At 44.1% G+C, this 25,933-nt stretch overlaps 1 protein-coding gene across 5 annotated transcripts in view; it reads left to right on the top strand.

Moving 5' to 3' along the window:
- The window catches only part of GNB1L (G protein subunit beta 1 like), a 56,622-nt gene extending 31,052 nt beyond the window's left edge, over nucleotides 1–25,570 (top strand). For all 5 annotated transcript variants that reach the window (XM_073312574.1, XM_073312577.1, XM_073312573.1 and 2 more), the window contains 4 exons: nucleotides 1,592–1,754; nucleotides 13,854–13,952; nucleotides 18,114–18,329; nucleotides 23,764–25,570. In XM_073312574.1, the coding sequence (XP_073168675.1) occupies nucleotides 1,592–1,754; nucleotides 13,854–13,952; nucleotides 18,114–18,329; nucleotides 23,764–24,072 (787 nt within the window). In that variant the 3' untranslated portion in view covers nucleotides 24,073–25,570. The remainder of the gene's footprint in view (nucleotides 1–1,591; nucleotides 1,755–13,853; nucleotides 13,953–18,113; nucleotides 18,330–23,763) is intronic.
- The last annotated feature ends 363 nt before the right edge of the window (nucleotides 25,571–25,933 follow it).

Genomic DNA, 25,933 nt, shown 5'->3' with positions numbered 1-25,933 from the left:
TGTTTTATGAACTAACTGGGATTGAGGAGTTCATGAAATCAAAGTTTATAAAATTGAATATTTCAAAATTACAATAGGTGCAGTGCATAACTTAATTTATTAATTGTTCAGTGATAATGTACATTACCAATTGTATATAGTGTGCCTGGTTTTCCTTTTACTGAGAGAATAACCTCTCTTCTTTGCTGCCAAATCTGTCTTTTCAAACCTGTACAGTCACTTAAACATTGGCTGAAGGATTCAAGTCACATTTTACGGCAGGAAGATGACAGCAGCAGCAGAAAAATGGTTCATATGAGTGATGTTCATAAAATCGGGGTGTTATTGTACATGACACTGTTTTGCTTAATGCTTCTGTCAAGTGAGAAAATTGTTAGTAAATTAAAAATACTTGAATTTGTATAATTTAATGTATGGAAGAAAGGCTTGGGGGAGGCTCTTATCCCAGATGATGACTTGATGGCAGATACTGTAACTACTTGGATACTTATAGAATATATTTAATGAATTCATTGTTTCAGGCTTGCATACCCAATATTTGTTGTCAATACCTGCAATTGCTTGTAACTTGACCCTGAAATAAACTAAGTTGTTGCTCTTACTTATTGACTATGTATGTTCCATCTTTAAAAACGATGTGAAGATTTGATTTGTGGGAAACTGAGGTGTTCAGGATATTGATATTGGAATATGGAGCTTCATTTTCAGACTACTCCACATCAGTAGAGACTGATAGTTATTACTATCTGATAGTGGTTCAGTGACCTGTGTTGGATGAGACTGGTCTCAGTCCACTTCCTAGGGTTAAATCCATTATATCTGCGTAAAGTTTTGAATATTCATGGTCTATACCTGTGGAATGCAGAAGGTAGGGGAGGTGGAATGCATCCCCTCTATCCAGGGCCAAGATACTGTGCTGTTTTAGCTTATGAACTGGAATAACAACCACACCTTCTGTGCACCAGAAGCACAATAGGGCAACTGGCTTCACATAACTATGGAACTATTAATTCCCTCCCCTACATTGTGACTTTCTGTGTCTGAGTATGTGAGACCAGCACAAAGCCCCTGTCTGTGGCAACTAGGAGGTGTGACTTCTGTGCATCCTTTCCATCAGCAGATCCACAATTTTGGTTTTGGCCCACCACACCGTGGAAAATTTCAACCTTATGGCTCTAGTTTGTTAACCCTTGTTACTCATCATTTTACTGGTTTGTTTCTCTCCCATTAACTCTCCATGGATATACAATATTCCTAGAATCTTTTGACATAGTTTTTACCTCTTTGCATGTATTATCTTTGTCTAGTTTGCCTTATCTAGTAAATGGTGGGTTTTAGTTTTGTTTTGTTTTGCCCCTGTTTTACATAGTCCGTATAGTCATTACTATTTGCCTAGTGCGTTTGATGACACATGTAAGAAGTTTTTATTTCATTTCTGGGAGAAACTGTGTTATATGGGCTTTTTTTTTATGTTTGTGATTCTGACCTTCATAATTATATTTGAATTATTATAACTTACTTATTGTTATTATTGCAAAAACACTCATTTGTAAATGATCACAAACAGTGTATTTATTTTTTATTGTAAAAGCCAGGGTCGTAACCAAAAGATCTGCCTCTGGGATTTGGCAGAAGGAAGGAACACAGTGACCGATTCTGTTTTGACTGAGAACGTGGGATTCTGCAAATGTTCACTGCTGAGGGTGGCACAGGGACACTGGCTAATGGCCATGCCAGGAAAAGACCTAGATGAGGTAGGAAATCTGTTCCCTTCTGTTGCTTGGAGGGGGGAAACATTTAGCGTGCTTTGTTCCTTAAATTACCTGACATGGATGAAGTTGCCCCTTTTCAGACTAATCTGTAAAAGAAGAGACACAAGGAGCTCTTTGTGGCTACTAATTGGACCTTCCAGGGTTATGGCTGAACCATAAATCATGCTCTAATAACAGAGCTTCTATCCTGGTTTTATCTGACATTTAAATATTTGCAGCTGATGATCCTATATATGCGGAGTTTTGAAAATCTGTTAATACAGCTATCTGAGTAAGGGGGAACTAGTGATCGCTGGCTAACTTTAATGTTCAAATAGTTCATCATATTGAGGTACTGTTCTTTCATCTGAAATGTAAAGTAGCATTATAGTGGGACATTTGGATGGCTGAGGGATTGGTAATGCGATAAATAGTGTTTCACCCCTCAGTTAATGGTTTTACTAAGACCAAGTTGGAAATAGTTGAAAGTTATCACTAGCTGATGGATGTTTAGTGAAGTCTGTGTGCCATGATTTGACGGTCTCAATCCAGTTCCTACTGGACACACATCCGTATATCAAACCAATTACCACAACTGCCATTATTTGACAGGTTCTTAGTAGTGTCAGTAGGGAGGCCAAAGTCGGAATGGATGTGGAAGTTGAATCCCTCCTCTATAGAGGTGATCCCTTCAAAACAGGGTTGAGGAGACATTGTGCAGTAGTTTGCACTGCCACTGCCCCGGTGGACTTGTTCTGGACTTTTGTACTCTGTCTGATCTCTAGTGAAAATTAGCCAAAACCTTTTTTAAAAGTAACATTAAGTTGGGTGATACAACTTGTGTGTTGTATAGTGTCTATTTTATCAATGTTATATTGTAGAAATCTTTTTTATTCATTTTCATTTTGTTTGGCATGCAAAAGTCAGATAACCTTTTTGAGGGTGGTAAACAGATAAATATTAAAATACATCCTCATCCAGACATATGACATTAGAATACAAAAAAAAAAATGAAAAACAGGGGAAATGGCATATAACTTCCTATATAGATAATAACAAAACGTGTTGCTAAACATCACAAATAGGCATCAAGGACAATTGATTTTCTGGGTTTCAAGGCACATATATGTGAGGTAAAAATAATAAATGGTGCCCAGATAGCAAGAAAATATGGATTTTTTTTTTTATTCTTTTAAAGTCATGCACATACTTTAGTGCTTTGCTGGATTAAGGCCAGAATGCTCAGCACCTTGCAGGAGCAAGCCCTAAGCCTGTGAGCAAGGCTAATGTAAGGTTGTCCCATATTAGTTCAATAAGAACAAAGTACTACAGAGCAAAAACTTCATCTTAAATCTGAAAGGAACATATTCTGCTGCTGGGAATGGGGATGGGGGCATTGGTCCTTATATACATATATTTTCTCTCTCAATGAAGAATGAAAAAAACACCTAATCCAACAAGAGGAAAGTTTTTTACCCCCTTTCTTACAACTCATCTTTGTCTTTTTTGCATTTGTGTGCATGGGCCCTGAAAACTGATGATGATTTGCTATCTCCCAAGGTAAAAAAGTTCCACTCTGTGTATGAACCTTTACATTAGACCTGTTAAATTCACATAAGTTCCTATAATGTATAGTACCTCCAAATAGGCAGGACTATGTGAGACAGAGTGAGAACTTTTGTGGCTTATGATTAAAATGAGACTTAATAAGTGTTTATGCTTGGCTGGTGCCCAAAAAAGAGTAATTTTGTCTAAAAGCAGGTTCAGTCCATAAATAATAAGATCTGAACAGGCATTTATTTGTTCATGATTACATTTAAATCACAAATTATGAGTTACATGCACTTCTCTTGCCAATTTGCCAGAAACATGTTAAAAGCTTTATTAATGTGAAAAAGAAAAAGGGTGTGTTTCCTTGTGGCCGTCTTTAGCCACCCAGGAACAGTATTAACCTCAGGCAAAGGCAAATCTTTCTTCTATTAGGGAAAACCAATATAAACACAGAACTTCAAGTTTTAAGTTACAGTTGTCAAAATATATGAAACAGTATTTATTTCTGAAGCTTCATAGCCATTAATGCAGTCTCCTTCTCTGGAACAGTCAACCCAGCAAAGGCAGATTGTGCCTGATTGTCTTCTCCAGACAGCTCTTTTAGTCTTCTTGCTACCCTTTGTCCTTGGCAAGAAGTTTAATTCTCTTCTGAAGCATGCTATGGTGGGAGTAAAGGAAATCTTAAAAAGATGCAGCAATGCACTTAGCACGATGACATCTCTTTCTCTGAACACTGCAATTTCAGTCTCCTGCTTCCTTTGCTCTATGAGTTAAAGCACTTTCAGATTCAGGGGCAAAAGATAAGTGCAATTCTTTCTGCTATTTCTTTTCCAGCTATTGTTACATCTAACTCATTGGTTACCAGTGGTGGCAACGGAGTCTCCAGAAAAGAGCATTTTTAGTTATAGTCCGACTCCAGTTAACAAAAGCTCCCAGCTGGCCAAAATTGAGTGTGCTCTCTGCAGTTGTCCTGTTCTTGGAGATGGCTCCTCATCACTACAATCTGGAAATAGTCTCCTCTTCCATTGTTGATTGGGCTTAGAAAGCTTCCCTATGTTCTTTTTAGTACATTCTGGCTTCCCCAATACTGGAGAGCAGCTGGCTTTTGGCAAACCAGCTGACAGCCTGTGGAATTGAGGAAGATGTCCTGGCAGGCTTTGAAGTAAAGATATGGAAATCAAAGGAGACCACAGCTGCCTCTGGCTTGATTGATGGCTCCCCAAGGAGAGAGAAACTCTCATATGGCCAGTATCTCAGATGGATTTGCACAACTCACATTGACTAGAGTTGAAGTTGTATGCTTGTATCTGAAAGCAAAATGTGGCCCCAAAATATACCAGAATGACCCAGGCTGGTAACCCTTGGAGATAGCAAACATTTACATTCCTTTTTCATTCAGAAGTAGAGATTCCAGACAAGTGTTTGTTTAAATAAAATTAAATGTAACCTCAGTAATTAAACGTACATTTGTGCTGGGGGGAAATATGAATAATGTTTCTGACAATAAATATTTGTTATGTAGGAATTCGACTATCTCAGTGCAAATTGACATGGACAGTTTTGCCCATTTATTATGCCATGGGACATGCACAGAAATTAAAATTCTAAGAGCTTGATCCTCAGCCCCTAATCCAGCTGTTTTGCATGTAGCACAAAGGGGCTGGAAAGCTGCACTAAACGGACAGTCAAGGATTCTCCCCGCTGTAGGAGAATCCTCAGACAATATAGAGCTGGCTATGTTGGCTTTACACCATCCATTTCCTCTCCTCGCTTTTTCCGTATAAGGGGTGTGGACAGAGGCAAGCTATGAGGAGGGCCAGAGCACATATCCCTTGGCCAGTACAACAAACCCTATGACAGCCACAGCCAGCATAATTTTGAGCAGTCTAAAGGGTTCTGCAGAGTTACTGGGGTTTATTTCAGAGCCTCCTGGACCCAGGATCAGGGGCACTAGAAAGATTACTTTAAAACCACCATCCTCTCCACTGTGCCAGTTATGAGCATAGATCTGCTGAGGATATACCCCTAAGTGTGAAAGCTCTTGGGTTGACTGGAATTATGCAGTAAGATCTAAATAGTTTGAGAATAGATAGATCTAAATAGAACAGTTCTTATAAAGAGTTAATTAATTCTGTGCCATTAAAATCCAATCACTTGCATAGCCTTATTGAGTTAGCTTTCTGTGGTAAATATTATTACTCCTGAGGGCATTCTGCACCAAAAGATTAAAAATTCAGCACACAATATTTTAAAATTCTGCAAGTTTTCTTTGTCAATAAATAAATGCAGAGGCTTCAGCATGGCAGTGGGGAGCACAGGCCACTGGCTGCACAAAGGTGGAAGATCACCCTACACCCCCCTGGGGCATGGACTCAGCGGTGAGGCTGCACCCAACCCTGACACAGCACAAGGCCTGGGCCTGCCCCAGAAACACCCTGCGGCCCTGCCCCTCTGCACCAGGCGCACCAGGTGTGGGGCAGGCAGGCTCAACAAGACAGGATTCAAGTGTGGAGGGGCTCAGTGTGGAGGGATCCAGCTGTGGGGTGAGAGGATTCTGTGTGGGACAATCCGGGTGCAGGCAGCTCAGTGTGGAGGTCTAGGTGTGGGGGGATCTGGGTGCACAGAGGCTCACTGGGGGGCGGTTTTAGGTGGAAGGGCAATGGGACTCTGCAGGGTCTTCTAGGTGAAGGTGGTGGGGCTCAGTGGAGGGGTCCGGATATGAGGGTCTCAGCAGCTGAGTGTGGGTGCTGCGGGAGTGGGGCTTGGTCAGGTGGGGGTCTGGGTGCAGCTAGTTGGTGGTCAGTGATGTGGGGGCTCAGGGTGGTGCAGAGGGTGGGGCATCAGGGTGGGGGTTTTAGTGCAGGGAGCTCAGTGGGGGGTGGTCTGCGGGCAGGGGTGGGGGTTCGGAGGCAGGGGGCTGGGTGCAGGGGGGCTCCAGATGCAGGGGTGAGGTTCAGTGCATGGGGTTGAGGTATGGAGGGCTTGGGGGCGTTCTGGATGTACCAGGTGAGGCTTGGCAGGGGTGTCTGGGTAAGGGAGGTCCAGGTGCATGGGGGTTGTGCAGATGGGGGAGCAGCTCCCCGTACAGTGACCCCTCCCCCCACAGCTGAGGCACGATGCGGGCAGGAAGCAGGGGAAGATGCTGAGCTTTCTGCAGCTGGGGGAGGTTTCTGGGGTCAGTCTGACACAACCCCAGCCACTTCTTGCAGGGGAAAAGGAAGTCCCATCCTCTCCTGCCTCCAGCACAGCCCAGCCGGGACTAGCAGCTAATCCCAGCTCAGGGTAGGAGCCACTGGCTGGGGTGTCCCCAGTCCTATGGTGATTTACCGTTCTGCTGGCTGCTCTGAGTGCCTGAAACTATGTAGCTGCGCTGCTAGGCAGTGCTGTGTGACTGCTTTTGCAGCTTCCCTTTGCTTTCCTGTCAGAAAGTCATTTTTCTGTGGGGAAGCAAAAAAAATCTGCAAGGGGCATGAATTCTGCGCACGTGCACTGGTGCAGAATTCCCCCAGGAGTATAAATATTATGGCACAAGCATTTAACATAAATGTCCCCAAAGGTAACAAGAAATTGGAGTCTTGCTTTTAATGTTCTATGCGTTTCTTGGGTGATTGTATTTTTATTAATTTAGTTTTATCCAGAAAAGTGATTTGGCTGCTTTCAACTTTTGTGATATCACAGAAGAACAGTACTTCTGTCGATTATCAAATATACTGAAATAGGGTTGTTAATTTTCTTCTGCTTAAATTCACAGCTGTTTAAGGCTTTGCTGTGTGTGTTTATAAACTTAAAAATATTGATTGTAAAACAGATTGAAAAGAGTGCTTGGATAAGGCTTTCTTGAAATAGCCCTTTAAATGCAGATTTAAACCTTTTTTTAATAATTAAAGTTGTATTCAAATTTTAAATCCTCTGTGTTATTTACCCAAACAATACAAATAACAATAGTGTGTTAGAATCAAATAGCCCCAAATCCTGTCTCCAGACTGAGCAGCTGTGTTGAAAGAAGAAATCCTCCTCTTGTCCCAAGACTCAGAGCAGCAGTATCCTCTGCCACTGTTGTCTTCCCTTCCAGCCTCAGGGCTTCAGTCGCCTCCAGAGGATGAAGAAGGAGTGCGATATCTGTCTGAAAGCATGCCTAAGGGAGTTGGCACTCTCTCCAGCACTGGAGCAATGGTCCAACTCCGCACCGAGCACGGCAGCCTCCATGTACGATGCTCCGCCAGCACCATCCACGAGCCAGCACCTGTCCTCCTCCATGGCGCCAGTCAAGAAGCTGAAGAAGACTGAGGGGAAGATCTCCTACCTCCCGTAAGGGAAAGGAGAGGGCTGGGGGCGAGCCACAACCTGTGTCGAACACCTCAATATCCCCCTCAGGAAGTTGGGCCCCAGCTCAAGTCGAGCAGTGCAACCCATCCCTCACTTCACCTGTGACTCCAGGTAGCAGTGCAGGCCCCAGCCAGCTTCAGGTGCCGTCAACGTCCGAAGCCCTTCAAGCAGCTCAGGAGATCCTGATGCTCCCAGTGCCACCCACACCGGCTCCAGCAATACCCCACTCTCGGAGAAAACCTGCGCTTGAACCTCTCCGTGTGCCCCAGCCTCAGTGGCACCGTTCCCCATCAGGAGAGGTGTCCTGCCATCACTCGCCCACCCGAAACCGTCATGCCTCAGGACTAGAGAGGCAAGCTCAGTGGAGCTCTCTTCGGTCACCGCACTGGGGACACCAATTGAGGGACTCGAGGTGTACCTCTCCGGTAGATTGGCGCAGACCCTCTGAGGCATGAGTAACCCAGCAAGAACGTCCAGGCCGGCCCTGACTCTCTCCAAGGGCCTGGTACTGATCACAGGACCAACTGAGGATTAGAGATCACAGATCGCTGGGCCATCATTGCCTGTCTCCTAGCAGTAGGTCGCCCTATTTGGGAAGATCCTCCTGACAACCGGCCCATATTAGCTCCCAGTCCTGTTGGACGTCCCGGTACCGATCGAGTAGCGTGACGTGTGGAATGCCATGTCTCAGACGCAGATCCGCTGAGCGCCACTGGTCCCGAGATCCCGACCAAGACACCCGTATCGCTCGGACAGGTCAGCTTTGGGATGCAGAGACCAGCACCAGTTGGACAAGAGCCACCGCTCCACTCGATCCTGGTCGCCCAGTACTGACTGCTCCGTTTATACCTCTGGCATGGAGCAAGGCTCCCTGACTGCGGGACAAGCCCAGGTACCTGAGGTGCCGCCTACATCATCAGCACCAAAACCTGTCCCATGGTACCTGTGGAACCCTTAGGGGTTCACCCAGGCCTCCCGGTTGGTGTCGGGAGCCTCAGAGAGGCCAGCGGCCTCAGTATCCCATCCCCCTCTGGTGCTCGAGGCTTCAGTGGGTAAGACCCCACAGGTCCAGGAGGACCCAGGGGAGCAATCTGCTGGACCATCAATGGAAGTAGAGGTACCTGCGGCACCGGCATTAGCCTCGTCATCGCGAGACGAGGCTATCACAGGGCCCCCTCACCCAGTTCCTCAAGATAACACCAAAGTGCATGAGGAACTTTTGAAAAGGGTCACGTCCAATCTGGGGCTTCTGGCAGGGGAACTGGAAGAGCCCTCTGACTTCTTGTTTGATCTCTCTGCTCCTGCCAGGGTGGCTCTACCCCTTCATGAAGGGGTTTCCAAAATCACTAATACCCTGTGGCAGACCCCCCTCTTCCCTGGCCCCGTCTCTAAAAGGCCAAACACAAGTACTTTGTGCCAACCAAGGGGCACTTATATTCCCACCCTGCCCCCAATTCCCTCGTGGTAGAAGCTGTTAACCACAAGGAGAGGCAGGGACAACCCGGGACCACCCCTAAAAATAAAGATTCGAGGAGGCTGGATCTCTTTGAGCGTAAGATTTATTCATCTTCCACCCTTCGGCTGAGGGTGGCAAACCACCAAGCCCTCCTTGGCTGATATGACATTAATATTTGGCAAGCCATGGTCAAGTTCAAAGGGTCACTCCCTGAGGCTTCCAAGAAGGAGTTCCGAGCAATCCCCAATGAGGGCACGACTGTGGCCAGGGCGGCCCTCCAGGCAGCATGGCTTCCACTGTCTCCATGCGATGAGCCTCCTGGCTGCTCCTCTCTGGGTTGTTCTCTGAGACTCAGCAGTCAATGGAGGATCTGCCCTTTGACAGCCGGGCCCTTTTTGAGGAGCAAATGGACAGCAAGTTTCCTGGCCTCAAGGACTCCCACACCACTCTAAAGCCCTGGGTCTCTACGTCCCAGCCCCAGCGTGTAAGAGGTTCAAATTGCAATAGCCTCAAGGCCAGGGGAGCCAGCCTCGGCAGGACCAGCCCCACAAATGTGCCAAGTGCTACAAGTGCAATCCGGGCCACCCACCTCCATCCTCTGCCCCATCGGGCTCGACCTGTGCCAACCAAAGGGCTAAACAGTCATTTAGAGGGTGCGTCCAAGAGCGACCTACCAGACTATTCCTCGGATCCATCTGTCCCAGTGTTTGCCAACCACCTTTCCCCTTTCCTCCCTGCTTGGACCGCTATAACCTTGGACCAATGGGTCCTCAGCATGGTGGAGCAGGGTTGTACCCTACTGTTTGTTTCTACCCCCCTTCCCACCCACCTTTCCCATCCCTCTTCAGGGACCCCTCTCATGAGAGTCTCCTCATGCAGGAGGTAAAGGGGTTGCTACAGGTGGGTGTGGTGGAGGAAGTTGCTCTGAGTACAGGAAGAAGGGGTTTTATTCCCAGTACTTTTTAATCCCAAAGGTCAAGGGCAGTCTATGGCCCATCCTGGACCTGCGAGACTTCAACAAGTACCTAAAGTTAAAGTTCTGCACGTTTCCCTGGCTTCTATTATCCCCTCCCTGGATCCGGGAGGCGGGTATTCCACCCTTGACTTGGAGGACACATACTTCCACATAGCGATCTTTCAAGGGCACAGACTCTTCCTCCAGTTTACAACGGGGCCCCACCACTACCAGTTTGCAGTCCTCCCGTTAGGCCTGGCAACAGCACCGAGAGTGTTTACCAAGTACATGTCAGTGGTAGCAGCTTACCTCGTGCACTGACGTATCCAGATCTACCTGTACCTCAACGACTGGCTCATCAAGGGCAGCTCCAAGTCTCAAGTCCGAAGGGATGTTGTGGTGCTTCAAGCCAAGTGCCGCTCTCTGGGCCAACTGGTGAACAACAAAAAGTCGACGTTCGTGCCGGTGCAGAGGATAGAATTCATCGGTGCGGTCCTCGACTCTACCTGCGCCAGAGCGTTCCTGCCACTAGAAAGGTTCCACGCATTGACGAACCTCACCACGGAAGTCTCCGCATTCCCTTTGACCTCAGCCAGGGTCTGTCTGCGCCTGCTGGGTCACATGGCAGCGTGCACTTAGGTGGTCCATCATGCCAGGCTCCGAATGCGGCCCCTGCAACAATGGCTGGGAACGGTCTATTCCCAGTCCTGGGACCCCCTGGAAAAGATCATTATGATTCCCCAGGCTCGCTGCAACGGTGGACCGACCGCAGGACAGTCCTGGAGGGGGTTGTGTTCGACAACGCCCCTCACTCCATCGAGTTGGTGTTGTACACTTCTGACCTCGGCTGTGGGGCACATCTCGGCAACCTACAGACACAGGGGATGTGGTCCCTGGAGGAGGCGCAGTTACAAATAAACGTCAAAGAGCTCCGAGCAGTCTGGCTGGCATGCGGAGTCTTCCTGCCCCACCTATCAGGCATGAGTCCTGACTGACAACACAGCCTCGATGTTCTACATCAACAGGCAAGGGGGAGCGCGCTCGTCGGTCTCTGTCAGGAGGTGCTCTGTCTATGGGACTTCTGTATCAGCCACAAAATCCACCTGGTGTCAGGAATACGCTGACAGACCAGCTCATCAGGGACTTCTCCTCTCACCATGAGTGGTCGCTCTATACAGAGGTAGCCTGCATGATCTTCCAAAGGTGGGGAACTCCCTGTGGACCTGTTCACTACTAGACAACAGGAAATGCCACCGGTTCTGCTCTCGGCAAGGTCTGTGCAAGGGCTCCCTCTCCAATGCCTTCCTCCTGTCGTGGTCAGGGAACCTGATGTATGCATTGCCGCCAATTCCACTCATTGGCAGCGTCCTGGCAAAGATCAAGCAAGACAAAGCGCAGGGTGTCACGGTTGACCCGGCATGGCCTCGGCAATACTGGTTTGGCATGCTCATGATCTTGTCAGCAGCCCACCCTGGCCCCTGCCCAACTGCCAGAACCTGCTGTCACAGGACCACGGTTGGCTCCCACACCTCAACCTCCACCTCTCGGCCTGGATGTTGTATGGCTGAACCTGGAGGAACGGACCTGTTTGGAAGGAGTCCAGCAGGTCTTCCTAGAGAATAGGAAGCCCTCAACCAGACTGACTTATGTGGCCAAGTGGACAAGGCTTTCCTGCTGGGCATCCGAGTGTGGCATCTCTCCCTCGCATTCTTCCATACAGGCTGTCCTGGACTACCTGCTCCATTTGAGGAACAGGGCCTGGCACACTCTTCTATTAGAGTGCATCTCATGGCCATCTCCATTTTTCACATGTCAATCCAAGGACAGATGGTGTTTTCCCATGACATGATGGTCAGATTCTTGAAGGGGCTCAAGAGACTCTTCCTGCAGGTGCGGGCTCCTGTCCCACAGTGGGATCTTAACTTGGTCCTCTCTAGGCTCACTGTCCCGCCCTTTGAGCCACTGGGTTCCTGCTGTTTTTCCCACCTGTCATGGAAGGTTGTGTTCCTGGTGGTGGTGGTGATGTCGGCGAGACGGGTCTCTGAAATTAAAGTCTTGACCTCAGAACTGCTGTATACCATCTTCTACAAAGACAAGATTCAGCTGCAGCCCAACCCAGCCTTCCTACCAAAGATGGTATCCACCTTCCATATGAACCAGGACATCTTCCTCCTGGTGTTCTGTCCCAAACCACACAAGACCAGTGAAGAGAGGCGTCTTCACATGCTGAACATCCAAAGGGCCCTGGATTTTTATTTAGAACGTACCAAGCCTTTCCATAAATCATCTCAGCTCTTCATCGCTACAGCAGATAGGATGAAGGGCCTTCCGGTGTCCTCGCAGAGGATTTCTATTTGGATCACCTCATGCATAAGGACCTGTTGAGACCTGGCAGGGGTTCCGCCGCCACTGATTGTCAGAGTTCACTCAACGAGAACATAGGCGCCTTTGGCTTCTTTCCTGGCGCACACCCCTATCCAGGACATCTGTAGAGCCGCAACATGGTCCTCTGTCCACACGTTCACGGCGCATTATGCCATCACTCAGCAGGCCAGAGATGACATTGGGTTCGGCAGAGTAGTGTTCTAATTGACACGTCCATGAACTCCTACCCACCTCCAGGGGTACTGCTTTGGAGTCACATAATATGAAATGGACATGAGCAAGCACTCGAAGAAAAGACAGTTACCTTTTCTTTAACTGGTGTTCTTTGAGATGTGTTGCTCATGTCCATTCCATGCAGGCGCCACTCCAGAGGGTGCCAGAGCTGGTCCCCTATGAATATGCTAAGGGAAAAACTTCCAGCACAGGTGCGTGTGATGAGCACACACACCTAATATGGAATGGACGTAAGCAACAGATCTCGAAGTACACCACTTACAGAAAAGGTAACTGGCTTTTCCTATTGCCCCAACATGCATCCCAGGCCATATTGCACAGCTAGACTCCCCAAATTTTACAGCACTGCCTTTCCCACAGCACTGCAGCGGAACTGCACTAGTTCCATTGCAGATAGCGTCTTCTGTACCCATGCAGGAAGGGCTAAGATTTGCCCCATAATGACCTTGCCACACTAGGAAAAGTCAGACCCCTAATTCACTACCATCATTGCGAGCAATGGTGGATGCTGTTGTGTAGACAAAGGACAAATATTTAACGCAGTGGTGTTCGACCCTATTCAAAATAGGGTCAAGCTATACGGTCATAAAAGTTCCTGTGTCCTGTCAGTGCTACGGCTTGCACCGGTGGAGAATTATGGATCTGAATTTTGCCAGTGTAGACTCAGCCAGAGGAAAAAACTATGTGAAATCAGTATGATGATGTACCCCGATACATGACCGTCATGTAGCCATAATGTAAGGGATGAGGATGAGATAATACAAGCATCCACTAGTGAATGTAACAGACACGTTTAACAACAGAAATATAGGAAGAGGAAACAAGGGGAGAAAAGGGAAGATTTTTAAAAATAAAATCAGCCTGCATTAACATCCAGTTGTATTGGAGATGATTGCAAAATAGGGAGGAAATAGCAGAAAGTGGAAGAGGAAGTTCTGTTATATCCCAACAACTTTGTTTCATTCTCTTATAAAACAATGTGTCTGTCTAGATAATGATTCTACAGCTATCAGGCTTCCAAAAGCAACTTAGGTCCTGCTTAGATTTAAGACTCCTTCCCAAATTCCCCCTAGAGAGTGTATTTTAAAAAATCAAAGAGCTTACACCCAGCCTTAATCACTTTATAAGGGTCATGTTTGTACAGCAAAATTGTGACCTGGAGCCTGACCAAATAAACTTGCTTCCCTAATGTCAGGTTCAGGTTTTGGAGCTGCCATCCAAGACGTCAGTCTGTACCTTGAAGCCAGAGGCGGATGCCAAACCAGGCATGGCCATGTGTCTGAAGCTATGGCAGGTAAGGTAACCAGGCCTGCCAATTCTGAAATGTTTTCCCTGTGCTTCATTTTATATGGAGCACATAAATCATTCTTCACTCAGGTTTTGATTTATTGTCAAACAATCAAGTAATAAAGGGAGCGGGGAGGGGGAGGCAGATACTTGTGAACATCCCTAGTGAAACTTTCTGAGTTAGCCAAGCCTTAATGGAAGGTACGTGACTTGCAAATGCTTACTGGAGGCTTTGCAACCTTAGAATAGAAGCAAGATTTTTGCCTCAATCAAGAAGAAAATGAGCGTAGTAGATGCCAGGCTTTTGATATGGTCTCTCATTATAAAAAAGGGTGATGAGAAGTGATTTGGGTGTTTAAAAAATAGGTTGCACGTATCCAGTAAGAAAATAGGTTATTGAACATTTTTTATTCTAGACATGGCATATGGACAAAGTGTTTATGCCTTGTATTTACGTTGGATGAAAAATAGAAATAAAACAATTATTTTTAAAAGTCTTTGTAATTATAAGGTAGGTATCGTACCCCAGCTGAGGAAAAGAAAGTTTAAGTGATTTGCCCCAAGTCTCACAATGTAGTGGCGGCTGCAGTGGGAATAGAAATCCGGATTCACAGTTCCCTACTCTAACCACTTAGACCACATTCCCTCCCAGTGTTTGTTAGTGCTACATCACTGGAAATTATTTACAAATTATCAAATGCTTGCAACCAGATCCTACCATTGCTCCACACTCAAAATTCCCATTGACTTGCATGGAAGAAGACGCCTTATGAAGCAGATGTGGGAATGGGGCTTTAGTGAGCTAGGGCCCCATCCTGCTTCCCTTGAAATCAAAAAGGAGTTTTGCTACGGACTTCAGCCAAATGAATATGGGCCCGTAGATCTAACCCTAAGGATTCATGTACAATCAGAAATAAATTAAAATGGTACTACTGCATTTTTATTAAGCCAAGTAACATTTAAAAGGTCTAATAAATGCTCAGCTCAGCGTTTGAGAGAGTGTAGGTTTAATTCATTAATGTTTGTAGAACTATTGGAAGTCCTGGGGTGTAAGGTACTCTAATTCTTATCATTATTATTTTTTATAGTGAAAATACTTCTCCTTCAGTTTCGCGCTTTCATTAGAAGCGTCCTGATGGGTTATCTCATTGTGAACCTCTACAGTAAAACCATAGACTAAATGAACACCATTCCATGTGTCCTATCCTCCTGCATGCTAGTTCAAAAATGTTCTGTGAATCAGTGAAATAATACTCCTACTGGGAACAGCTTTACTTAGACACTGAGCTGTAGAGTGGGAGGAAATTGAGGCTTAGGTTAGACTTGTGGTTTAAGAGACATTGGCTTCTCCCTAAGCAATTAAAGAGCAGGCATCAGCATATTTTGCCATGTCAAGGGCAGAATAAAAATTAAGATATCATTTTACTAAATCTCTATTTATAAATATTGATCCATGATTGAGACCAGTATTTTTTCCCTCACAAAGGAGCATATTCATAAATGCAAATGATACACAGTGATTGTCTGTTGCGCTTCACACCTTCCAGACATTACTAATTGGGTGTGGTAGGATTTGCAAGAGTGAGGATGTCCTCCCTTAAATTTGTTTTTTGCACTCCTTGGGAAAGGCACCATCTTGTATAATGGGACAAACAAAAAAAAACTGAACAAGAATAATACATGTAGAAACTGGAAATGCAGAGTTATTGCTTTATATAAACTATAGCAATTATTCCTGCCGAGTTGACAGCGGATCACCTTTTCTTCCTTCCTTGACAATTATCCAAATGCAAAAACAACAAAATGTTCTGCTTAAGAGGAAAAATATAACTTACTTATTAAAAAAAAAGTTTCCCCTAAAACCAGAAGATGAAAGCTGAAGATTTTTTCTTTAATGAGGCCCATTACTGAAGCAAATAGGTTATTGTGATTTATTGCTTTGTAAGTAAGGGATCAAACCTAGAAATCCAGCTGATTTCAATAACTATATAATAACTTTGCACATATACAAGCATGTGTACTTGTTCAAATATGAAACTTCATGTAATTTGTATTACCCTGTACAAACATTCTCCTCTTCATGCAAAACTTTATTTATTTTTAAATGAGACCAGTTTTGGCTATAGTCAGTTCATAGTGGTTATTTTCACTCAGAAAACCAAAAAGTTGGAGCCAAATTTTCCTCAAATGCTCAGCACCCAGCAGTTCCTAGTATTCTCAGTGGGAACTGCAGGGTGATGAGCACCTGTAAATATTTGCCCATTAAATTATGAAAAAGACAAAAGGACCTGACAAGCTGGCCCATAGATATCTTGCTTTATTGACTAGCGAAAGTTATCTACATCTTGGAGATAATTGCTCTTGAAGAGTCATGTGCTGGTGGTCATTCATTGTATGAGCTGCTCATAGAGGACAGTTCCAACCAGAGAACGAGCCAAGCCTGGCCTTTGCAGAAGAAAGAGGACTCTGTCATTTAAAGGATGTGGCATCCACAGGATCCCAGCCTTCATTTGGAACCAAGGTCAGCTAAGGAGATCACACACACATGCCTGGGCACTGCCCCTTCATAAGATAGGTGCAGGGGATTTTGCTTTGTTTTCTTGTTTTTACAGGCCACTTTCAGTCCAGTTCTGTGGTTTTGCCAGCCCTGATATTTACTTCAGGATTCCTTCCCACACTGAGCGCTTACTTAAATTGAAAGAACATATATCTTGGGGCTATGAAGAAAGGATCAGGGCTCTAACTGCTAGCATTCATGAAAGGCCACTTTCTTTCCCTTCGCTTATCAAGGAGAGCTCTTATTAGCAGGACCACCCATTATTTGTTAGTTTAGCTACTCCTAAAATGAATGGTTTAATAACTAGTGTGAGAGTAGTCTGGAAAATTAAGAGAGACGGTGAAGATTTGGCCAGTACAGATTTGTGTCCTGCTAGTGAGTCTCTGGTGATTCGAGAGAGCGCCCATATAGTGACACAGAACAGTAGGTGATAATTCATTCTCTGGAAACTTCTTAGAATTTTATTTTAAAATCAAACACCAAACACAGTAGGCACATAGGATCAACAGAGAGGTGTTTGAAAATAATAAAATAAGCTAGCATAGGCATTACTGGGACAAGACATCCCTATACATGCTGGTGTTAAACTTGGGCCTATTCTGGTAGCTTTTCTCCTATTAAAGACATAGTTGGCATTTACACACGCTTGTTTTTCAGTTGCTTTTCATTAGGGATTTGCATCCTAGCTCACATGACCAGTTACTGATTACAGGGTCATTAGCCTTTTGGCTAGTGCAATGATGAATATTTTCCTTAAGTGTGACATGTAATCCAGTAACGTTCCCTTCTTTGAGTTATTTCAGAGGCTTAAATAAATTAGGTGTCTGCCCAGGGTGCCATGCCCTTTGGCTTGTGACATCATTAATCAAAATATCTCTCAATTGGTTACAGTGGGATTCAGACCTCTGTTAACTCTTTGGTAACTAACAAAGAGGTTTTCAAATAGAGGTTTAGCTGTTGGGTCTTAACAGTGCAATGCATTTGGAGAAATTATCTGTATGCAGGACTCATGGGTGTTTTCACCTTGGCAAAATGGAAGTGGAATCTAATTAGTGGGGTAAATGGACAAAAGTAATCCAAGAGATTATGTGAGATTGGAAAGTGGTATAAAAACCCACTTCTGTGAGAAAATGGAGCATGCATCTTGGTAAAATATTGAAAATGTAAGTTTGGTATTGTATCTTAAATTCTTAAATAACTTTCTGCGAACAAAATGAATTTGGTTCTCATAGCCTGGTTATAACTTGGTTACTATGTGTAAATATTTACTGAAGAGCCCCACTCAAGCTTATGCCATGAACTATCTCACTATGAGATTCTGACATTTTGAGGGTCATGATGTTTGAATCAAGTGGTAAAGAGGAAAATTATTTAGATTTTCAGGGAGGGAAGTAATTATGTGCTACAATGATGGACACTTCAGACATGATTTAACAGTAATTGTTCTGAATTAACATGTACGGAGCACCAGAGGTTACCTTTAGTGGCAGCCTTCTGGAGCTCTCTGCTCTAATGCTGTTCACTTCAACATGAGATTTTTTTCATTACTTTTCTGAGTGCTTGGGCTAAAGCCTGTCTGGGGATATAAAACTTTTTGTTGTTTCTGAACAGCCTGACTTTGGTTCATGTCCTTTTCTTCTGGCTGGCTACGAAGATGGATCAGTGATTCTGTGGAATTTATCAGGGGGGAAAATATTAAGCCGACTTGCTTGCCACCAGGAGCCAGTGATGAGCCTTGACTTTGACTCTGAAAAGACAAAGGGGGTCTCGGGCTCATCTGAGGAGGTGCTTACCGTCTGGAGCCTCGATGAACAGCAGAACTTAAAGGTCAGAATCATCAGCCCCTCTGTGTCATTTGTCCCGCTTTGCACTAACAGTTTGATAGACTAAAAAAATATTTAGTCATGAAGAGGAGTTGTTGCAGATCTCTAACTAATTAATCACAGACTGGTTAGAATGCAGGAGAAGGCTGTCCATGCTGTTAGGCTATCGTTGAAGAAAGGTAGGGATTTTTTTTTAAACCTTTCATGTTTCTGGTTTTACCAAAGCTGTGTTTAAGCAACCGACACATAGGTCTCCCATTCTGCAAGTCGCTATTTTTATACATTTCTTTATCATTACATTATTGTCCAATACTCAGAGCACTTAATAAATGAAATTATTGTAAATCAAAAATTGTTTTCATAAGGATTTTGCTTGGGTGCCTAGAGTTTTCCCTTTACCTTAGGAAAGAGAAACATTTTAAGACAGTTATAAATAAAAGATTAAGGCTAGAATAAGTGATTTACTTGCCCAACTAATATTGGAAATCAATGGGATTTAAGCACTTTTGAAAATTCCATCCTAAATTGAAAAAAAGTTACTAATGTCAGTTTAGATACTAGAACACTCCGCTTGCGTAGGTTGGCTCCTTTACTAAGATATGGCCTAAGAAACCAGTTGAGCCTAATGATGGTGAATGGCATTGACCATGGCTTAATCTGGACATCATGAGTAAAAGTTGTTTCAGTGCCAAGGGATTGAGTGGTGGAAATTCTACGATCTGGTATTCTAGTACAGAAGTAGCCAGATGATTGTGGATAAAATTTATGAAAGTGTAAATGGGCCCACAAGGCGTTCTACATTGCCTGAGTATCTCTTTACAACATATGAGTGGAAGGGTCATAGAGAGGGGCCTTTGCAACTCCTGTGTGAAGCAGAGGGGTGCTCTGCACTAATTCCAAATAGACCTGTCTGCAGGGATCCTTTGGTGTAGGGGCCACTGGATCTACATTTATACTGCCTCCAGGAGGAGGAGCAGCTGCTGTTCAAGATCCTGCGTTTCCTGCAGCCAGGGCCGGCTCCAAGCACCAGCGTTCCAAGTGGGGGCTTGGGGCGGCAGTGTTTCCGCGGCGGCGGCAATTCGGCAGCAGCCCCTCAGTCCCGCCGGCCGCGCCAGGAGTTTGGTGGCAGTCCCTCTGTTCCACCGGCCGCAGAAACACTACCCGCGTCTTCTCCCTTTTGCTGTCCGCGGCGGCAGGTTTTTTTGACTGCTTGGGGCTGCAAAAACTGTAGAGCTGGCCCTGCCTGCAGCTTTGTGTGCTCACACTGTAGAGGGAGAAGTGAATTTCATCCTCGGAGGAGTAATTTGTTTTTATTCAATATAGCTATCTTACACTGCATTTTCCTATTGACATTAGTCTGTGATAAATCAAGTAGGAAAGAAAGGGATGTTTCCATCACAGTATCCTCTCAGTTATGTGTTATGAATTAACCTTAATGGGAGACTACAGGTGTGATTTGAGGGGTGAATAAACTCTGAAGTTGTTCACCTGATGGTATTTCAGGTTTGGGGTTTTTTTAATGGGTTGTAGCTCCAAACTTATATTCCCAATAGATACACAGTTGGTTATTGCAGCTTTAACTGACAGTAGTTTTCCTTGGATGAAGTGCTATTTAAGTGCAAAGTATTAAGCCATAAATAACATTTTTCACTTCATGCATAGTGTGAATCCACTAATAAAATAAATAAAATGTGTCTCCCACACGACTGCTAGAAATAGTCAAGGACACAGATTAAGTTTTTTTCCACTGTTGCATTAATAACACGAACCAGATGGGGATTTTTCCTGACATTCCAGGTACCTGAGGTAATGGTAGTATTTGGAAAGCCACTCAGTGGCACGCTATTTTTACTCTAAAAAGTTTTAATAACTAAACTTGGTGCATAGCTATCTGCCTTTGGAGAAATGATGATGCAATGATGGCACTGCTCTGCTGTTTTATGTGGCAGTGTTCCAGTGTGTCAGTGAAAAGACGATGAAGCTAACTAACTACGAGGCTTATCCCGAGGAGGGAAGCTGGCATATTGTCTGGTACCAGTAAGTTGCTGAAGTCATCAGTATTAGTGAATGGCTGGGCTGGTTATGAGGCTTCTGATTTGGAGGAGATAGTATAATTAAGGGATAATGTTTGTGGCAGAGGAATACAGAAGGCAATAAACAGCTCTTGCGGGTGATTAATCAGCAAAGCAGAGCTGTGGCATTCAATAATTGCAAAAGCTCTTTACTGCTCATAAAGTCCACCTTGTTCTAGTTATATAATGAAAAGGAAGATTCAACAAACCACAATGTAAATCATCAGAAAATTTGTTTTTCTTGTGTCTTTAGGCTTTAAAAGCTCAATGTTCCTGCTGCCTTCTTGGCTAGATGGCTAGAACAAGGGCACGGCTAGATGGCTAGAACAAGGGCACGGCTTGAGGGAATACGTGTTTACAGGTGGATTATTTAAAAAAAAAAAAAGTCTCTCCTGAGTGAAAAGGGAGTGGCAGGTCAAAGACTCTGGCCATAGTTAGGATATGTGACTAGCCTTGGCCATGATTGGCTGAAAGCATAGAATCCAGATCTCCTTTGGTTCGATTCTTTCCTTTCTGGATCATGAAATGGTTTTCTACTTTGGAAATTTTTCTGATGTGTTTTTTGGTTATATTCATTATCCATGAGCTTTTAAGGCGGCTCACTCAAATCCCCTGACCACAGCGTCAGGTTACTAATTCCCTGAGTGTTTGTCCAGGAGTTTTATCCTGGCTCTCCTCTTGTTCTGGTGGGTCTCTAGCAGATACTGTTACTTCCTTACCATTCCTTAACCAAAGAACATTACCATTACAGTCTTCATTGTCAGCTTGTAACTTGCTGTTGACATGTAATTCCAATTATCTTCTCTGGACAGATCTCGTCCATCTCTATTGACAGTACTACTGCAGTTCTCAGAAGTAGGCTTTGGTTAGGCCCAGGTTCACAACCTCTGTTACTTAAGCCAGGTCTCCAACACAGACTGCTGCTGGTATAGCTGTGTTGGTCAGGCGTGTGAGAAGGTGTGATCCCTGACTGACATAGAAGTGGCAGCGAAAGCCTCTTGTGTAGACACGGTTATACCAGCAAAATGATACTTTTCCTGGCAGTGTTTATTTCTCTCAGGGAGCTGAAATAAGCAATACCAGTGGAAATGCAGCTTTGCAAGTATAAAGTGCAGCCATGCTAGAAGTGCTTTGCTGGTATAGTATAAAAGAGGTTCTAGTGTAGATCTGGCCTTAAGCCTTGTCTGTACTAGAAAGGGTTTGAAGCTATAGCTATAACGGTATAGATATACTGACAAAGGATCACTCTGGAAAGACGCTTATACCAGCAAAAGAGCTTATGTCAATTCCCTGAACTAAAAAACTATGCTAGCAAAAAGAAAAGGAGGACTTGTGGCACCTTAGAGACTAACCAATTTATTTGAGCATAAGCTTTCGTGAGCTACAGCTCACTTCATCGGATGCTGTAGCTCACGAAAGCTTATGCTCAAATAAATTGGTTAGTCTCTAAGGTGCCACAAGTCCTCCTTTTCTTTTTGCAAATACAGACTAACACAGCTGCTACTCTGAAGCCTGTCATTATGCTAGCAAAAGGTCTTTTTGCCAGCACAACTGCATCTACACTAGGGCTTTTGCTGGCAAAACCACGTTAATAAGTGGTGAGGTTTTTTCAAACTGCTACTCAACATAGATATGCTGCCGAAACTTAAGCATAGACCAGGCCTCAGTAACACTTCCAATTTTGCTTTCTTGCCTCCGGTATTCCTTCCATTTGGGTTTACTACCCTTATTCTTGTCTGTTTCAGGACATCTCCATCTCCTGTCTTATTTTGTGTGGTGGATGCAGAAAGTACATGCCAGGTTTTGAATTAACCATTCTCTTTAGGAATTTGCATTAATATATATAATTTAGGTATTGGAGTGCTGCTTAAAAAAATAAACAACAAACTAGTGCTTGGATAATTATGAGAGTTTAAAAATACTGAAACTTGTTTTGGATCTGATCGTGCAAGGTGCTGGGGTGTCATCAGCTTGATTGTGTATATACTTTCATAATTTAAATAAGGGATTGATCTAGATTTTAACTACATTAGTAGACTTGTTAAGGAACTAATATGATTTTTAATTGACCTCATTCTGTATATAATGTACCAATTATGTATCATGGAATGCTTTTTGCAGAGGAAAAGTATACACACTGAAGAGCACTTCAGTACAACTTTCCCCTTAGGAAAATAGCTACCACCCACAAATTTATGTAAACTATAAATTGAATTATGTTCTCTGTGTGTTTTATTTTGTTTTTTACAAGAGAGTTACTTCCCGAAGAGTGTGTTCTCCCTTCAGTTTATGGAGGAATTTATGTGTTATCCCCTAGTATAAATGGGAGTTCTTTGTGTGTATGTGTGTGTATATATATACATAAAAATTAGAGCACACTGTGTGGTCAGAGTATACCCCCGAAGTCTTTTCCTCTTTTCAGTGTACGTGCTGAAATGTACTAGCTTTCTTATATATTGACACTGCCTAAATAATGATAGTATCTGCACTAAGTGATAATAGAATAGTTATTAGTTTGATACTCAGTTTAAGTCTGTTTTCTATGCACTCGCACACCCCCTCCATAACTGAAACACTTCTTTTTTCCCCCAAAGGCTCAATCCTGCAAAGTGCTCAGTAGCTCATTAGGGATGCTAACTGCCCTCAGCTGTTGCAAAAGCCAAGTTGTGCACCTCACAGGTGTGAGCCCAAAGAATCCTCTAACAACAGCAATAAAATGCTTCCAAGTTTGAAATCAGTGCCTAGTTCATAATCCCCTTCTCACTATGGGGTACATCAAAAATCTCCTGAGAATGAGTTCTGGAAATATAGATTTACTGACCTTGTGACCTAATTCTTGGAATCATTCCTTTCTCAGGGCACTATGTAGAGTGCCATCACAGCCTATCGGTGATTCAGGGGACCACATCGGTAGGAAGCAGTAGCAGATAGTTTAATACTAGCCCAAAAACCTTTCATAGGAATACCCCTGAAATCTGGAAACAAGGCTGTGGCTCTAAACTTTGCAGCTCAGGCCCATCTCTAAGAATAACAAAAGTGAGAGCGCAAAGCTGTATAGTCTGACTATTCTCATTTAAACCAATTTTTCAGTGATGGCAAAGTATAAACCATTTAAATTGCAATAAGTGTACAACGGACACCATTTTTTTATTTTTTTTTTTAAGAGACCAGGCTGAAGGTAGACTCTTGTGGTCTTCTGTCTCGATCTACTGTTATCCTAACTATTGCATCACCCCACGTGTGGTTTAAAAGTTGGGATACCCACTAACAGGCAAATTGATACCTGTGTGTTTGTTGCTTCCTCTAAATTCACAAAGATTTTGTTACCTTGCGCTCACTTTAAATAACTTTAACTTTATCGCTCAGGTTCAGAAAACACACAAACTCATCAATGCTGGGATTGCTGATGTTGCCATCCGCCAGGACAAGAAGATCCTGGCAACAGCAGGGTGGGATCATCGTATCAGGATCTTTGGCTGGAAGAAACTGAAGCCCTTGGCAATACTGGACTACCATACAGCTACTGTCCACTGTGTATCCTTCTCAGATCACAGTAGGCCAAGTGAAAGACTGCTGGCAGCTGGCTCCAGAGACCACCGCATTAGTATCTGGTCAATCTATAATCAAACCTCAGGTGCTCTGCACTGTCCTTTGGAAACTAGAAAGCCGGCCTGATAAATCAGAAATTGTTGTGTGATTAAAATCTGGGGATGGGGAAGTATTAAACCATCTGCAGTTTGAGTGCAAGTCCCCAGAAGGACCTGTTCACGACAGAAAATGTTTTGTTGTAGAAGGGAAAGCCAGTGCTAGGAAGGGAAGAACGGATAATCATGCATTTAAGGCAAAGGCCTAGCAGAGTGGGAGTCTGTTGCGTCCTCTCTCACATGCTTCTTTTGGCAAATTGTTTTGATTCTTTGTGCCAGTTTCCTCATCTGTAAAATGGAGATAGGTGCTGTCACTCAGGCGTGGTGTGGTCTAGAGTACACTGGTTTCCAAATCATATTGAGATCCTTAATGTACGTAAGTGCAAAGAATCAGTTTTATGTGAACTTGAACCCATTAAACCATCCATAGAACTTTCTCATGTCAGTTACTTTTTCTTCCCCATAACTGAAAAGCTATCAGACCAACCTTGATTTGTTCACACTTCTGTCAGTTTCTAGCTTAAGCCAACAGCCAAGAATGTGACTAGGGATGGCCTTTGGCATTTATGAATTTCATTATGTCCCCTGTCACCTCAAGCCTTGCAATTAATCATAGAAAGAAAAAGGAATCTTTCCATGCACTGCATTTTAAAGCTATGTAAAGCCTTTTTCAGAGTCAGTGCTAAATCCTTTCCATAGACTGACTAGCAGAAGGATTTAAACTGAGCAATCCAATTAGCGCCCTTCTCCTTGGAGATTTGGGGGGTAAATTTCCAGTATGGTGAGGCAGGGATTTGGCTACACATCTCCCATTAACATTAATGGGAATAGCATGGATAAAACCTTCTGTACTATCCTGAAAATATACCCTTTAGTTTGTCATCTCCATGGTCGTGGAAGCTGAAATCCATTCCAAAAGTTGATTGTTTTTGCTTGAGGCAAGGCACAGTGCTAGCATTCTCCTTTTCAAATATATTTGAGCAGTAACAGTCTGTTCGCAGGCCAGGAGATCTCACCACTTAATTAAGGTTTGCCAGTAAGGTGCACTTATATCTACACCGTAAAAGCAATTAACAGTGTGACTTTAAATACAGAGTAATTTAGAAATGCTAGGGGGTTCTTGGCATCAGAAATATTTAGCATCAGAAAAAAAGTCTGTTCTGCAAAGGGGGATTTTGGGGATACCAGTGCTGTTCTGTGGATGTTTTTTTGAAAATGTTTGTCCCTACCAATTTATGGGGCTGGACATCAAAGGGGAACTGGTCAGAAGCATCAAAAGACGTCAGAACTACATTTCAAAAACCAAACTCGTGTAATGCTGATGCCAAAGCTAAACATCAAACCAGGGCCTGCTGTACACCTGTACCGTACATGCAGGGATGATCTTGTTGAAAAAGTGCTTTCTAACTCTGTACAGGAAATGTTCCTCAAGGGCCAAGCCCCAGTGTTCTTTCATTACAGAACATAAAACATACTGCAACAAGGCTTTTACTAATAAAACTCTGCAATGTTTAAAGTGGTGTCACACACTGAAATGTGTTCCTGTGCTTCTTTGGTTCTTTTTCCCTCAATACTTAGCTCTGTGGAGGTTTAGTCTGCACGTGCGAGTCAGATAAGGCCTGATCCTGAGCATCTTTGAGCCAGTCATTGGGAGTTGCAGATACTCATTACATCTAGACCAGGGGTGGCCAAGCTGCGCCTGAGAAGGAGCCACAGTTTACCTATGTGTATTGCCAAAGAGCCACAGTAATACGTCAGCAGCCCCCCATCAATTCCTCCCACCTGCCAGCAGCCCTGATGATCAGCGCCTCCCCCTCCTCCCCCATGCCTCCTGTGGCATGCAGGGAGGCTGTGGGGGAGGGGGAGGAGCGAGGGCATGGCAGGCTCAGGGA

Source organism: Lepidochelys kempii, chromosome 15 (genome assembly GCF_965140265.1).
Source record: "Lepidochelys kempii isolate rLepKem1 chromosome 15, rLepKem1.hap2, whole genome shotgun sequence".
NCBI classification, from domain to species: domain Eukaryota; kingdom Metazoa; phylum Chordata; order Testudines; family Cheloniidae; genus Lepidochelys; species Lepidochelys kempii.
This window is presented reverse-complemented; position numbering and strand designations above follow the sequence as displayed.